The sequence below is a fragment of the Clinocottus analis genome, unplaced genomic scaffold (genome assembly GCF_023055335.1).
Source record: "Clinocottus analis isolate CAN_PGR_092001 unplaced genomic scaffold, fCliAna1.0.p SCAF_24, whole genome shotgun sequence".
NCBI lineage: Eukaryota > Metazoa > Chordata > Actinopteri > Perciformes > Cottidae > Clinocottus > Clinocottus analis.
Window position 1 is genome coordinate 1,704,529 of NW_027175976.1, and position 15,959 is coordinate 1,720,487.

The following is a 15,959-nucleotide window of genomic DNA, read 5'->3' on the forward strand; positions in this document are numbered from 1 at the left end:
TCTCATTGGTCCGTTTGTCTTTTTCTTACTGCAAAAGAGAGAAAAACCACAATCACGGCGAGTCTAGCTTTCATGGCAAGCACCAAAATCCTCCGTTGTGACTTTTTTTTGTTACCTCCCCTGACGGCTTGGAGGTCATGACCCAGAGTAAATACTCCTTGGCGGCCATTGAGTCGAGCACCTTGCTCACGTCGCTGGTGAAGCTGCCGTCAACATGCCTCCTGCTGAGCGCCTCGCCCCGCCTGTCCATTTCAGATCTGAGTACACAGGCACACAATGTAAACACTGACCACAGAGGGTCCGCGGCCCGGCAACGTGGAAAAAAACTGCCAATCCAGCTGTTATATTTGGCCCTCGGGGGCCATTTTCATCCAAAATTGGTCTCGCCATTTCCCTCCCTGAGAGGCGGATACATTGTGTCGCTCCGATTGTCCTGTGATTCGTTCCCCGTCGGCTTTTTAATTGTTGTTTTTTTGTTGTTGATGCCGAAAAGAATCATTTCACACAATGGTCACATGGGTCGTAACACATCAATCAACGCAGTGCAAGAAGTTCAGGTGATTTATTTGAGCACAACCACAAGGAACAGCAGAGAAAAGAGAAAAGGAGGCACAAGAAGGAGTTGATTTGATTTGTTTCTGTCTCTGTCGTCAAGGTGGAATCAGACACAGGCCGTTAGGAGGAGGAGGAGGAGGAGGAGGAGGAAGAGGAGGGTCAGCCTACTCTCTTCGGACTTTTCCGGACTTGAGCTTGGCGACAAAGTCCTTGATGGCCTGGTCCTTGAGGTAGGAGCTCACGTCGCTGGTGAAGGTCCCGTCCGCATGGCGCTTTTCTTCAGTGCTGTGGACACACAGAGGCTCTCAGTCAGGGCAATGTTTCATATTGTAATTTACTAATAATTTAAGTTTTGAAAAGCTCTCCTCCAACAGCACAAAGTAAGAATTCGATCAGGGGGACACATCCTTGTTATCCAGTAGATTTATAGTCCAATTTGGAGATATTTCACTAAAATATACATATTTTATGCTACTTTAATCAACACTTTCAAGTGACGTATTGTACTTTTTACGCCTAGTTACTTTTCCGATTAAGATTTTACATTAAAAAAACACAAATAAACTAAAAAGAATTATGCATTTGTAAAGATTAAACCAACCTATGTTGTCTAAAGGCTATTAGCTTTTTGGGAACTATCCAATATGTTCTGACCATTGTTGTAAAAACTCCACCGCTGCCCCTTTAAAGTTGATCGCAGCACTTAAATCAAACGCTTCATTGGCTAAAACAAATCTTTCCACAATGCAAACCCTGATGTGTGTTTTTGGGACCGTTCCCACACTGACCCGCTCCTCTTGTTGTTCATCAGCCACCGCACAAAGTCCTGCGCCTTCCTGTCCTCCAGGTATTTGCTGTAGTCGTTTGAGAACGTCCCCTCCGAATGTCTCTTGGGGGTCGAGAGCTCCCTCGGCTCGCCCGCTAACCTGACGTCGGCATCGAACCTGCGGCGCGGCAGAGAGAGAGAGTCCAGTTTGAGTTCACAGCAGTCCAAAAAGAACATTTCACATGACCGAAATATGCAAATACGTATGTTAGTGTTTATTTTAAAGGTGCATTTATTCGGGGTGATGAAATGCAGCATCTGTGTCTTCCAAACATTGTAAAGCAGTATCAATTTCATCTTTTTGCTTGGCTAGAATTGTTTAAAAAAAAGTTAATTAGCCCCATTTACTGCACCACATTTATAGAGAAGAAAATGATCCTCTTTTTTTTGGATACATTTGGGGTCTTTTAGCGCGACTACCTCCATCTTTTAGCGTATTTTAGATCATCGTGCCTGAAGCTTGACCACAAATCATTTGGCCTCTTTGGTGACGTCCTACATGTCACATCACTCTATTTTATGAAAGTTTGGGATTTAATACAACAATAAAATCACCATTTTATTTGTGATTCATTCAGATTTCAACACTGTTTCTTCTATCTCTGCAGGAAGTTAAGTTTGAACACAAAGAAAAGTGGTAGAAAAGTAGTGAGTAGTGGTCCTGAGACTAAAAAAAGAGCCTCGTTTTAAAGTGCGCTGTGTACCGGGAGCCGTCCTCTGCGTCCTGCAGAGGAACCTGCCAGCTGCTCTGGACAAAGCCGAGGACCAGAAGGACACCAGCCAGGGAGTGAATGCTTTTCATGGTTACAACCTGTACCACAGAACCGCACACAAACACACACACACACACATACAAGAAAGTTTGCATGTTGGATCGTGAAGCTAAAGTGGTTTCACCATTGCAATAAAAACCCGGCTCACCTTTTTCTTTGTCTCTTTCCAAAGATGGGTGCAGGTAGTTCCTCTGCTGGTTCCTGGCGTCTGTCTCTCGCCGTCCTCTCTGACGTTGCCGTCTTATATACTGCACCAGGAGGAAGGAGGCCGGGTCTGCTCAGGTGGGCCGATTTCGCCACTCCGCCAGGTCCGCCTGTTACTCTCAACCCATTAGACACACGGGCCCCGAATCAACAAGCCCAGCGTTTGCTCAGAGAGGAAAGACGGCGGTCATGCGTGATGCCAGCTGGTACTTAGGTGTCGAGATCAAACACACGCAGGTCATGCTGTCCGGCGGAGAGGAGGCGAGACGCCTTAATGTGCTACTGTGTCATCATGATGGGAAGCGATACGTGTGCATCTGGAAGGTGAGTCAGTATTTGTGGGTTCTTTCCGATCCAATTTAAAAGATGGGGGCTATTGAGCGGCTGTTTCTTTTGGCATCAGTGGCAGTCATCTCCACTTTACAAGGGCCATTGTTTGATAAAGAGAGACGCTCTATAAAACATGAACGCTCACATATTGCTGTAAGACTTTCACTCTGCTGAAAAAGGCTGGAAAAAAAACACTTTCTCAATTATTATTTATAAAAATTCCAACGGACCCAAAATTTTATTAAATAAACTGTCAAAACTAATGTCCCTTTATCTTTTGTCTAATAGGATATTATTTACCACAAGACTAAAGGCCTTTGCATATCAAGCTTTATTTGTTAATTTTAGGTTATGTACTTGTCCATATCTTTGTTTAGTGTGTTAGCATTTGCTAATAATTAGCACTAAACACAAAGTATAGCGGAGGCTGATGGCAATGAAGTTTCTTACTACATGCTAACATGCTAAACATACCCATACTAAACATGATGTTAACATTATCACTGTGAGCATGTTAGCATACTGACGTTAGCATAGCGTACTCTCTAACCTGCTAGCATAAACAATAATGGAGGCTATCGTTCTGCAGGTTTCCCCGTCAACTGATTGAAGAACAACATATTTCAAGCAAACAGAGCTTATGTAATTCTTTATTATTTTACAAAACAATCCGACAATCACATACATTTGGTAAAACTGTATAAAAGTACTGCTGTGCAGTAGGTTTCTGTGTATAACTAAATACAATAGGCCTACTGTACACTACAGTAGTACAAGTACACCTTTATATTATCATGTCTGTTATTCCCCGAGTTCGGTAGCAACATCTTTAAAACTTAAATCAACCAAACAAAATAATTAAATAATAAATCACATTTTTATTCATGTCTAAAGAAATAAAAATATAAAAATGTAAGTAAAAATTTCCAGATAAGCATTTTTTTTCTGACTAAATATAGACACAGAAATACATTATGACATGGACCATCTGGTACTTTTCTGGCATTTGGAGCACTAATAATCAAGCCTGAATTTACAATTAAAGATCCCAAATGATTCTTTGTTATTCACGTGAAGAGATGCAGTGGACTTCATGCAAAGCACCTCTGCAGGAAGTGACTCATGTGTGTGTAGACGTGTCTGTAGGCCGAGCCGCCGAGCCCGTGGTCCTTGTCCGTGTACCACTGAAAGACGAGGGCAGAAAACCAAGTGTCAGTGTATCAGGACACGAAGCCGCGCTCCTCCCCTCGTTGGGTTTACCGGATCACTCACCATCGCCTCGAAGTCCACCTGCTGCTCCACCAGAGCTTCAGAGATCTCGGCCGCCTGCTGGAAGTGAACGTTGTCTAGAAAACACAACAACAACGCACAACGATTAACGTTAAAGGATGGAGGCTGCATTGACAACAAGGAAGTTGATCTCGCGACACATGGAAACACATTAACACTCTTAGTTTGTAATATAATAACATAAATAACCCTTTATCATATAGACTTATTAAGTATAATAATAATAAACAATGTGATCTATAATAATTTCTCAAATCGAGCTAAAGTCTGTGTAAATTATTTCTGACAACAGTATGTTGTAAGTGCACACACACACAATACAGATTAAATGAACAAAGATGTTCAAAACTATTTAATAATTTAAAAAAAGAAAAAAGAAAAGATCCTGTCCCTCATGTTTGATCTGGTTTGTAATCAATATCCAGAATAAAAAGCTTAATTAACAGCCATTAAAAACAGAAAACGCCTCCCGGGTGTCACAGTGTGACATGTGAATGAAACTGTTAATGCATAAACTCACCGTCAGCTGTTCCATGAACCAGGAGATACTGCACTGAATGGAAATTCTTGGCCCTGGCGGTTACTGTGGAATTCTGCACACAGTCAGATTTATGGTTATTGGTGACCCGAGGCGACAGCAGGACAAACAGAGACGTCGCTGCGTGGGAAACTCACGCTGTAGGCAAACGAGTTCTGCGAGGGCTCCATCATGTAGCGCTCCGTGTAGATGGAATCTGGAATAAACGGAGATGCAGGTATTGTGCGGCGTTAACGCGAGTGTGTTATATGTGAGGGGCTTGTTAACGAGCGAGAACTAACCGTAATATTCCCATTTGGACACTGGAGCGACCGCCATTCCACATTTGAAAACGCCGCTTCCAGATCCCAAAGCCATGGAGGCCACGTATCCACCGTAAGACTGGAAGACACACAGCTCATCACTGGAGCTCATCCAGAGCCTTCAAAGGCCACGACAATAACCTAACAGGGATCTTTATGCCATCTGAGCGATGAGATAACTCACTGCACTTCTGGAAGCTGCAGCCGGTAACAGAAACTATGGCTCCAGGTTATGTTTCTGCTTTGTCTGTTTCTTGCCTCAAATGTTTTTCACTTGTGTTTATTTACAGTTTAGGTACTTTTATAACCCGGCAGCCATGTTTTCAACATGTTTTCAACATGGCTGGCGGCCAGAAACATGTCCAGAAGTTACTTTTAATTGTTTTAAATGCATCAATGTGTTTTTTGTAATTATGATTTGATTTATTTCCTTCAGTCCAACGTGTCGTACAGATGGATATTCACATCATGCATGAACATCCTCATGCACATATATCTACATAAGTATATACACTCATATAAATAAATAAAAAACTATTTAATACATTATAAATAAGTGTTTATAGGTCAAAAACACATTGACAGCAGGTATAAAGGGATGAATGAAACACAGCTTGTAAGGACTATACATTAAAATCATTTTTTATAACTTACCCAGCCCCAAATAGCAACTCTGTCTTTGTCAATGTAGCCCAATTTGATGAATTCCCTATAATACAAACACAAAAAAGAGATAACTATGTCAACATGGGGCGCTAATTAAAAATGATTATTAACATCCCGTCACTATGTGATGCTCGTGATGATCCCTGTCTGTGTGTGTGTGTGTGTGTGTGTGTGTGTGTACACTTGTCAGCAATTCGCCCACTGAAACGCATCAATCCAGTTGGATCGAGCTCTCCTGGGGAGCGGGAGGGCGAAGCTGTTTGTTCGAGCGGGGCGAAGCATTGACTTGTCTAAACCGGTCCTCGCCTTCCTCACCTGACGGCTGTTATCTGATCTTCCACCTCATAGGTTCCCAGACCTTTGTAGATTGCGTGCATTAACTTGTCGCCTTGGTAACCGCTTCCTCTGCCATCAAAGCTGGCGACGATGACTTTCTCCGTGCTGGCCAGGTAGGTGGACCAGCTCACCCTGTAGACGAAGTCGGCCTTCTGGCTGCAGGGCCCGGCGTACCTGGGAGGTTGGGCAACATCCAGGGTCAGTTTATGAACTGCAGTCACTTTGTAATTAATTCATGAAGAAAAATAAATTCTTACACATCTATTAGTAAAGGGTACTTCTTGGATTTATCAAAGCCTGGAGGCAAAAGCATCTGGTACCAGAGTTCTGTTGAGAAAGTATAGAAAGGTGTGAATGATCATGAATGGTGTGAAGACATGCTCTCTTTTTGTTTTACTGTCATAGTTAATTTCAACATTTAGTGAAGAATGCATATTTGCGTTCTCGCCGTGGGTTAGATGAGAAGATTGATACCCCGTCCGTGAAGCTAGCCGGTTAGCTTAGCTTAGCACAAAGCCGGTCTGACGTTGACTAAATCTGCCCATCGTACAGTTTGTACTTCACTTACTGAATCCCTCGAGTGTGATGAAGCTGCGGCTCACAGAGGGCATTTGGATGTCAGATATGAGGCTGCTAAACTCTTTATTTTCCTCCAAAGGGTGGAGCTCTGCAATTAAAAGAATATAGACCGCTCATTAGAATAACTTTTTCTCCTTCTTGATATTATTTCAGATTTTATTTTCAAATTTCTGGATCACCTTTATCGTTCCTGTTATCCATGAGAGAATAGAAAGGAATGCCAGGACCTTTGTGAAAGGATGACAACAATAGTATTAGCTATTCTGAATACATAATAATAATGATAATCTCTATAGTATTAATATACGACTGTCTGTAAAGACATAAGTATAACTTACCACTGCAGCTCATGCGGTAGAAGGAGGCATTGTGGCTGAAGTAGGCTGAGTTATACTGACAGACATCTTTGTGTAACGTACAAGTGAGACACTTGGTTGGTCCTTGTTTGGTCCACCTGACACACACACACACACACACACACACACACACACACACACACACACACACACACACACACACTGTGAGTCTGTGTAAATGCTTTGCATCAAGAAATGTCCTCAAATAACTGGCAAAAATATAGAAATTGTAAAATTAAGATCCTTACTTGTAAACGTTGCGTCCTCCTGGCTTGTCGCCCTCTTGATTACTTGAATAATATCTGAGGAATGATTCTTATGAATGAGTGGGAAAGACAATTTTCTGGTAATATTCATCATAATTTAGCGACAATGCCATCGTTTAAGAGACACCAAACGTACATTTGCATAATGTTGTGAAACACACATCTACAATATTTCTGAATAGTTACAGAATACAAAAATCTGTACAATATCCCTTATTTTTTCTCTCAGGAGAGAAGTTGCGTGCTCGTCAGTGCTCATGCACGTGTATCCTGCTGTATGCAGATGACGCAGCAACTTACACACTATCTGCAGTCACTTTCAGAATGTCAACGACTTCCCATTGTCCAAAGGTGATCGCTGTAGCTCTGACCTGCGTGATGAGTCAGAGCAGAGTGTGTGTGGGCGGTCACATGCGACAGATGAACAGTGAATACTGTACAATATGGTGGAGATTGTGCAATCCTCAAAAATAAAGAGCTGTTGTACTGAACGACTGACTAAAACAAACCCTTCAACCTACCCCAACCACATGATGGATGTGCTTGTACCCGTCGTTGTTGCTCATCAGCAGGTAATAGCTGTTGTCTTCGGCGAAAACCGGTTCTGATGGAGAGAACTAGGAAGAAGAAGTGTATCACCATATAGTCTCTGAAGTACAGTGTGTGTTTTCATGGCAAGTTTCTGGACAATTATGGAGCTCTTTGGCGCAGGAAAAGAAGAAGTATCAGCCTTTAATACACAAAATAATACATTTTAAATGTGCACTGGACATACCCGTCCAATCCAACCCTGGGCACTCGTCAACACCAGAGGCTGTAAAAAGAAATACACATTTTATAACAACAAACAAGCTTCAACAGCCTTCGCTCAGAGAGATGTGGCAACATAAAACTTGCGACACCAATATGTCCGTTACAAAAGGACAGGAAGTGAAAGCTATGACATGCTCTGGTCATAATTTAGTTTTATGAAGTATATGAAGGTCTTGCTTTAGTCCAGGAAGTTAAAAGAAGAAGTTGAAATGTGTCTGTTGTAAAGTAATAAACTGTATGTCCCTCCTGTCCCTACATTAATGCATTTTTTGTCGTGCTAGCAGGACTTTGTTGCTCCCCATGTGCTTCTACGGCTATATAGCGCTAATTAGCAAATGTAGCATGCTAACATGACAAACTAAGATCGTGGACAAGATAAATTCTACACATACCAAACATCAGCATGTTACCTTGCCCTCCCTTTCAGTCAGCAGTTACTTCTAAACCCATCGATGAATTGCTTGCATGTAATCTCTGTGTGCAATGTCATGCTATATATTGTTTTCATATGGAAAATCAATATTACTCGTTCATAATATCATGTTTTACCGCAAAAGGAACCCAGCTGGTTCCGGTTAAATTGTAGTTCTGGAGGATGACGTGGTTCTGTACTCTCTTCAGCCATTGGACCGCAAGATGTTCATCTGTTGCCCAAGTAACAGTCGCCAAGTAGTGCTCACTGCGAGGAAACAACGCGTTTCAGCTTCTTTTGGTTTCTCATCTCCTTCCCTGTCGTACTAATGGAGAGGCTGATTCATTACCTTGATTTGAATTCTCCTGGAGCATCAACCTCAGAGATTTCTGTTGTGTTGTCGGTGTCCACGACAAACAGTTTCACAGTCGGGTTGGGAGTCCCCGGCTGCACGAGAAAAGGGTGTAAGATGCAAAATGCAATGATCCCAGTACGAGCTGGTTGGAGTCAGACGTCCTACCTTTGGATAAGGAATGGAGACAGTGCTGGGGTACTGGTTGTCGCCGTACCAGGAGTACTCTATGGTGTGGACGTTGGTGTCGTTGGTCTCAACGTAAGCCACGTACTTCCCTCCAGGTGACCACCACAGGCCCTGATTGGATGAGAACATCTCCTCTGTAAGGGGGAAGATGCAAAAGTCAATATACAAATTCAACTGTCACTTCATTACATCCTGATTAAACAATGATTAATGTTCAATACATACCAAGACAATATGTGCAGTACAGTGCAGTACAAATACATAAAAGTATACTTTTATTTTCTTAAAGTGCCCTCGGGGATGAATTAAAATGAAGTAAAACTACTCCAACAAGTACCATTTACAACAAAAATTATTATAATAAAGGATCCAGATCCAGATGCTAGGCTGCTAGCAGGTGCAGATGTGGTCTTGTAGAGTGTTTACTCCATCATGTGCCACTTACCCTCGTACACCCAGTCCGGCACCCCGTTCAGAATCAGATTCTCCTCTCCATTATGAGTGACTTGCTTCGGTGGCGAGCCAGGGCTGGCCTTTATATACACATTGTTTTCCCAAACGTAGGCCTGAAAATACAATAAAAACAGAAATACCCGAGCTTGGCAAAAAAGCCAACGTGGTTTATTCACAACAAACCCAGATTGAACCCTCTCTGCTCTGCTGGAGTGTTTGGGGAAGCTGGACCACCTCCTCCATCACCAAACTCAAAGGTATGCACATAACAGCAATCATTTTCATGTCCTGGCTTACCAGTTTGTTCCCCTCAGGAGCCCAGGCAAAGTACTGGATGTCTTCAGGAGTGGCAGATGGTGGGAAGAATGTGCTGAGAAAAAATTAAACGATTTGAGAACCTTTAGTGATCCGTACAGTCAGACATATTCTAAAATGATCTACTTTGCATGCTAAGCATGGACCATTTGGTGGATGACATCATTAGAAGTGCATAAGCCACATACTTGTGTGCATGTAGAAATAAAGCAATAACTCATAGATACAGTACTTACTTTGAATCTCGGTCATAGAGTGAATATGTAGCTGTAAATGAATGCCGCCACAGCTAAAGGGACAAAAACAACAACACTGTAATGTCAGCAGTTTAAATATCAGTCAGATGCATGTGAATAAAAGCTTATTGTACCTTGGAACGGTTGCTCATGAATGCCACATATTTGTGGTCAGCAGACAGCTGGTAATCATAAGCGTCTTTTTCACTCTGCATCGGGAAAAGTGAAAATGCTGTGAGAGTTTCACCGATACTCATGACCACACAGACAACACTGTGTCTGTTTGGTATGTAGTTTTCATGCTAATTTCGCACGGTTACACAAATAAAGCTCACAGAGGACGACTTACGAACTTGTCTCTGTTCAAGAACTCCGAGGCCTTTCCTGTGACCACGTTGTGGAGGAAGACTGAGCCCTGGGACTTATTCAGATACTCATGATCTGTGACAGACGAGAGGGGACACACATGTATCTGAAATACACTTTTATATGTTAGCGCTGCTGGATTCCAGGTAATTTGGTAGCATGTATAGATGAACAGTCAATAATTGATGATCCAGAATATGCTTTCTTTAGGCAATATCATCAGAAAACACTCAATAAGCTTTCATTGTTATGCCGACGATACTCAATTATATCTACTGATGAAGCCAAAAGAAAGCAACCAGCTGTGAGTCCAAGTCTCTTAAATCTCTCCAGTTGATAACACAGACTAAGAAAAGAGATCAGTATGAGCTTCTCTTCACTGGCTCTCTGTAAACACCAGAATCCAATTTAAAATCCTTCTCTTACCTACAAAGCCTTAATTGGTGAGGCACCATCATACCTTAAGGAGCTTATAGTGTCATATTACCCCACTAGAGAGCTTATAGTATCATATTACCCCACTAGAGAGCTGCGCTCACTGAATGCAGGGCTCCTTGTGGTTCCTAGGGTCTTATAAAGTAGGATGGGGGCCACAGCCTTCAGTAATCAAGCTCCTCTTCTGTGGAACCAGCTTCCGCTTTCCGTCCGGAGGTCAGACACGGTCACCACAGTTAAGAGACTTAAGACTTTCTGTTTGATAGCGTTTATAGTTCGGGCTGACTCAGGTTTGCTCTGGTCCAGTGCCAAGATATGCCGCTATAGACCTAGATAGCTGAGGTCCATCTTGGATACTCTTTCCTCTTCTCTCTTTCCTTCTGGACGAACTCATGTCTCTTCAATGCACATTACTGACTTTACTTATTCCCTGGAGTGTTAGAGCTTCATCACCTCTCAGGTTTCCATGGATAGTGGCTGTGTTTAGAGCCATTCCTGTCTCCTGGGTCCTGCCTCCTATCTCCTGGGTCCTGCTGATGCCCCCTTTTCTCTATCTCTTCTGTTTACATGGATCGCGGTTATTTAGATCGTGGTCCTGTCCGACATCTCCTGCTCTCATTATTACTATTATAAGTTTCATTGCTGTTAGTATTGCCAATACATCACTGCTTTTCTTATCATTATTGTTCTATTTCATCCACTGTTGCTGCTATTTTTGTTAGTTTATCCTTTTCATCATGTCAAATACATGGCCATTACATTTGCCATAAAGTTGTAAGGGAAATCATTCACACACACACATGAATAAGGGGATCAATCCCAGTGAATTAGTAACTAGAACAAAGGCGCATTGTGTTGCTGATAGTAAAGCATCCTCTGTGACACATTTACAGTTGTGAAGCCATATGTTATCAGTATCATCATGTTCCACCACTTTATCGCTGCTTTCCACAGGTGTAATCCTCCCACCTGAGATCCACCTCATGCTGACAGACTTTGGTTTCAGTGAACTGTTGAAGACGTCCTCCAGGGTGAATGATCTTTTGTTCTCCACCTGCTCCTCTGAAAACAACAACACATTGATGGGCACTTGAAGGGCAGATTACTGATATGATATCAGACACACGCACATCACCGGCCATCATCATAAAAGAAGGCACGTGTCGTAAAGGCTGTGACAGAAATATTGCTCACGTCAGTGCTTTTTTGGGCTATTTATGTCATATGTGTGCTGAGTGAGCATGAAACTATTTAAAGGCACGCACATAAAGCTAAATTGCAATCCTCTTTTAGTGATATAACACCCCGATTTAGTCTTTTTCTATAATGGAAACATAACTTGCTGTATATGTACTCATAGTCTTATGGAGAAGCGGTGCCATTTAAAACAGATCGTGCGTAATGACGCACGCGTGATGCGACTAAACGGCGCTAGTGCCAAAACATGTGAGACATTGAAGTAGCAGAAAGACTCACCGTTCAAGAATATTGCCATGGGCACCGCTATCAGAATGACGACCGACGCCACCCCGACCACTCCGAGGATCACCTTCCCGATGGAGACCTGCGCACAGCGGACCAAACACTCAGAACCTCCCGGACGATAACACCTGATATGTGAGTATTGTTAACCAAACCACCAACCATCGTGCCTGCGCTGAGGTGAAAGCGTGCGACCAGGATCACCGTCTGGATCACAAGCCCGTCGGTGCACGCGCGCGCGGAGCAGCGTGCACGTTTGAGTTATGCGACTCGCTGGCTTTCGCTCGTTAAATATTATCTCAACCGAAGTTTCAAAGGTGGGGACAATAAATGAAGAGAGGAGTTGGCTAGATGTTCATGCCGGTGGTGTTTGAGGAAGTTAGCGGCTGCTTATTGACAGGCCACTGTCAACTGTTCCAGGCGCGTGTCCTCATCATTCACACGCCCATCTATTGGAAAAGTTATTCTACTTATAAACTGCACATTTTTTGCTCAAAACGGCAACATTCAGAAGATTTTAACAAATGCATTGTTCTGGTCTAAGAAGGACTTCTTTTCACGAAGTGAAGACCTCGGATTGTTTGCTCAGCAGATCCTAGTAGCGACAGTATGAAACCAGAGGACTCAATGCAACGTAAATGTTTACAAAAACATAGATTTTAAACGTGGACAAACATCCAGATTAATAGAAAATAATCGTTCATGAGACGATTATGGGCACCAGTGTTTTGTTTATTCAGTATTGCCATATTCACGATGTGGAAAACAAAAGGGCTACATCTTTTCTCCACTACTTAAGTGCCAATCCATTGTGGCAAAGTCGAGCGGAAATACTGACTACAAATATTTCCTCTCGGATGGATTGCCAAGAAAATGAAGTACATTCATGGTCCCCAGAGGACAAATTAGCTTTTCATATCGGTGATGTTTGTTAATTTGAGTTAACCGTCAATTAACAATTAAAAAATATCATGAAGTTAGGTTTATACTTTTATTTGTCCTCCACTAAATCTCCTAACTTTATATCTAAAGAACCAATCTGTCCAATAGTTTGGTTTTTGATAAACTACACAACTTATGACTCTCCCATCGGCCCCGGTGGTTCTTTGTGCTTAGTGCTGATTTAATATTGTTTGCATGCTAACATGCTAAACTGATGCAGTGGACATGGTACATCAGTGTGATGTACCATTTTCCTCTTTTGTTGAAGGCATGACCCGCCCTACTCTGCCTCTGATTGGCTTACCCAGATATTCTTATCAGGCTAACCAATCGAGCTAGCAGCTCTTGCTAGCTCAGTTGACAGCGGCTCTTGCTAGCTCTGGTGCACCAGTGTCTCAGTTCACTTCACATGATGGTGTTGGATGCCTGATGACAGCTACAGGCTAATAAACCGACATCATAATAAACCAACTGTCATAAATGCCATTCACTGTATTTACATAATCATAATCATTTGGGTCTCGTTCCCGAGAGCAGCGTGAGAACTATGTCACCAACTACGGGGCACAAGGGTAGAAACTCAGTATTTTATCAGACTGATGAGGATATTTGAACACGCCGACGTCATGCACACTTTGGTTCAGCAGTGGGACTAAAAATAAAGTCAATGGAAGTTTCCTACTTTGCTCATACAGCATACAGTACGTGCTGACCAGCCACAGTCAATGCTAAAAGCCTGTTAAAAGCATAACAAATATAAAGATGTGTCTTTATGGGGAATAGACACATCATATTGTGCACTTGTCCCATCACTCCGGACATCCTCAGCAAACAAATAGACAGTGGTTGTCTTCCCTAATGCAGCACGGCTTGTTTGAAGAGCAATACTTCATAGATGCCTTCCATTTAGCCGACACTAAGCCCAGTTAAAACCGTTTATAGGTGTCACTTTGAACACATGTGGGCTTATTGAACAGATATAATTTTGGCGTGAGGAGACAGAGAGAGAGTGACGGAGCAGGGAGAAAACGGGAAGAGACATTTATGCCTCACAGAGATGGAGGAAGTTGTGATTTACCGGCCATTTAAAGGTCGCTACAGTTGTTTCTTGGCTTATAAATGGGAGGTTATATCTTTTTTTTTAACAAACATATGAAAACATTGCCAAACGTGTACATCAATGTGTACAGAGAAAGAAAAAGGCCTCAAAATATAAATTATTATTGAGTGACCTGCTGATTAGTTTTTGGATTAATGAAAAAAAGCCCATCACAAGTTCTGAAAGTGACCAACAGTCAAAATCTCAAACATCTTGGAATAATCCAAATACATACATGTCTTTGCACTTGTACATCTGATCCACTTCCTCTGAGGGAAATGTCCAATGTTTATTCACAGAGATAAACACTGGCTTTGTACAGATGGGTTTCAACAGATGTGCGTGCTGTAAGTGTCGGCCCTGTAATTGCATTCTTGGCTCGAAGTTGAGTAGCGTTGGAATTTGGAAGTTATTGTCTGGGAAAAAATGTCTGGGGTCAGAAACGGGTCAGTGAAGCTTCTTTTAACATCCTTCTGTGTGAATCTGCTTAATGTAGCTGCAGCTCACCGCAACACTGGCTCTTACATTTTGTAGTTTTTTTACACTGTGGTGTTAATACCAACACTGTGGTGGAAGAGGCACTCAGGTATTTTACTACCGTAAAAGTGTCCGTACAACCATTTCATTAAAGTCCTGCACTCGGCCTCCTGCTTCAAGGGACAGAGTGTGGGATGGGGCGGCATCTAGTGGTGTGGTTGCAGATTGCAACCGGCTGAATTCCCCTCTGCTCACTACTTTTTCCAAAACTACTCCGTACCACAGTTTCACAAGCGTGTGGTGATCTACGGTGACCTTCAGGTGTCGTAAAGACTTTTTAGAACTACGAACAAGTTCGAGACGCTTTTACTTTATTAAAGGATTCTAATACTCCTCCCACCAATACTATACACTATGCACACATGTATGTGTCACACGACACATCATTAAATATATGTGTTGTCTGTTAATAATATAAATAGAAGAGGGCTAATACACTTCAGTAAATATTATGCTTGTAGACCGCAGCAGACAAAACAGGTCAACTCTTTTGAACAATAGAGCAGACTAGACATCGTAGCAGTGTATCAACCCTCCCCTTGGAAGAAGAGGAATACCACCAGACCACCATCACATTGCCCCAAGTTACATCTGAACACATGCGTCATGTTTTGCAGATTTCAAAATGTTATGGTTTTCAGACGGACATTTGTAAATAGCAAATAGCAGTTTTATCTCATCGCTTGTTTTCAGAACGTTGATTTCTAGGACATCAATTTACATTTAAAGCCACGCCATCGCAGGACTATACATTCTAATAAAACCATATATGTATTTCCCATCATTCCCACAAACGTCTACGTGGTATGCGAGACATTGCGACGTATTTACCTTCATAGCTGCCAGTGTATGCCCTCATGAGCCCGCTGCACTATCAAGCACTCAGCACCGCTCACACTTGCACTAATCTGACTGTTACAGCAGTGTCACCTCCCACCACGGATGTGTGCTTGAGTTAGAGCCGTGAGACACAGCAGAGCTGAGCAGGAAGCGGTGGTATCCTCTGCACCATTCACAACCACACTGTCTGATTTCACTTTTACTGAAGGATGAAACACACGGCAGATGTGGCTCCTCCAACCGCCTCCAGCACTGTGCATTCTCACCTTGTACCTTTAGATACATTGATATCACAGTTGACTGTCTTTGACACGATACATGCTCTGTGAGCATTTTATACTTTGTTGTCAAGCTCTTATCTTCATGGTTAATACAGCAGACACCTGTTTTATAAAGATACAGTTTTATATGCCACATGAAGTTCACCTGAAATGTATAATGGCCTCATATGTGTGTTTGGTTTCATT

At 42.4% G+C, this 15,959-nt stretch overlaps 2 protein-coding genes across 3 annotated transcripts; both read right to left on the minus strand.

Annotated features, from left to right (window-relative positions):
* Positions 1-70: 70 nt before the first annotated feature.
* LOC137794298 (pro-glucagon-like) lies at positions 71-2,183 on the minus strand. The gene is made up of 4 exons (XM_068591050.1): positions 2,086-2,183; positions 1,344-1,499; positions 724-840; positions 71-257 (listed from the first exon to the last, which is right to left on the minus strand). The coding sequence occupies exons 1-4, from the start codon at positions 2,181-2,183 to the stop codon at positions 71-73; spliced, it is 558 nt and encodes a 185-aa protein (XP_068447151.1).
* A 1,169-nt stretch (positions 2,184-3,352) lies between these two features.
* On the minus strand, positions 3,353-15,506 carry LOC137794050 (dipeptidyl peptidase 4-like). Of its 2 annotated transcripts, none has more exons than XM_068590628.1 (26): positions 15,484-15,506; positions 12,069-12,156; positions 11,562-11,654; positions 10,141-10,232; positions 9,926-10,000; positions 9,792-9,844; positions 9,538-9,610; positions 9,233-9,353; positions 8,767-8,921; positions 8,596-8,693; positions 8,384-8,513; positions 7,797-7,835; positions 7,543-7,638; positions 7,322-7,392; positions 7,004-7,057; positions 6,738-6,853; positions 6,579-6,626; positions 6,389-6,487; positions 6,078-6,147; positions 5,800-5,994; positions 5,473-5,527; positions 4,798-4,897; positions 4,654-4,712; positions 4,499-4,571; positions 3,961-4,034; positions 3,353-3,872 (listed from the first exon to the last, which is right to left on the minus strand). In XM_068590628.1, exons 1-26 carry the CDS (start codon positions 15,487-15,489, stop codon positions 3,780-3,782), a joined length of 2,226 nt encoding a protein of 741 aa, XP_068446729.1. In that variant the 5' UTR covers positions 15,490-15,506; the 3' UTR covers positions 3,353-3,779. The 2 variants fall into 2 exon arrangements, with proteins under 2 accessions (XP_068446729.1, XP_068446730.1); XM_068590629.1 differs by lacking the exon at positions 15,484-15,506 and adding an exon at positions 12,237-12,274.
* Between the last annotated feature and the right edge of the window lie 453 nt (positions 15,507-15,959).

What these genes read in the sequence shown, in the direction of transcription:
- LOC137794298 (XM_068591050.1), bottom strand. Translation starts at nt 2,183, where the DNA reads ATGAAAAGCATTCACTCCCTGGCTGGTGTCCTTCTGGTCCTCGGCTTT. An exon ending in GACGCAGAGGACGGCTCCCG is followed by an intron (nt 1,500 to 2,085) that starts GTACACAGCGCA and finishes GCCGCGCCGCAG; the next exon opens with GTTCGATGCCGACGTCAGGT. An exon ending in TCCGGAAAAGTCCGAAGAGA is followed by an intron (nt 258 to 723) that starts GTAGGCTGACCC and finishes CTGTGTACTCAG; the next exon opens with ATCTGAAATGGACAGGCGGG.
- LOC137794050 (XM_068590628.1), bottom strand. An exon ending in CTCTATGACCGAGATTCAAA is followed by an intron (nt 9,611 to 9,791) that starts GTAAGTACTGTA and finishes ATTTTTTCTCAG; the next exon opens with CACATTCTTCCCACCATCTG. An exon ending in CCCAGGGTTGGATTGGACGG is followed by an intron (nt 7,639 to 7,796) that starts GTATGTCCAGTG and finishes TCTTCTTCCTAG; the next exon opens with TTCTCTCCATCAGAACCGGT.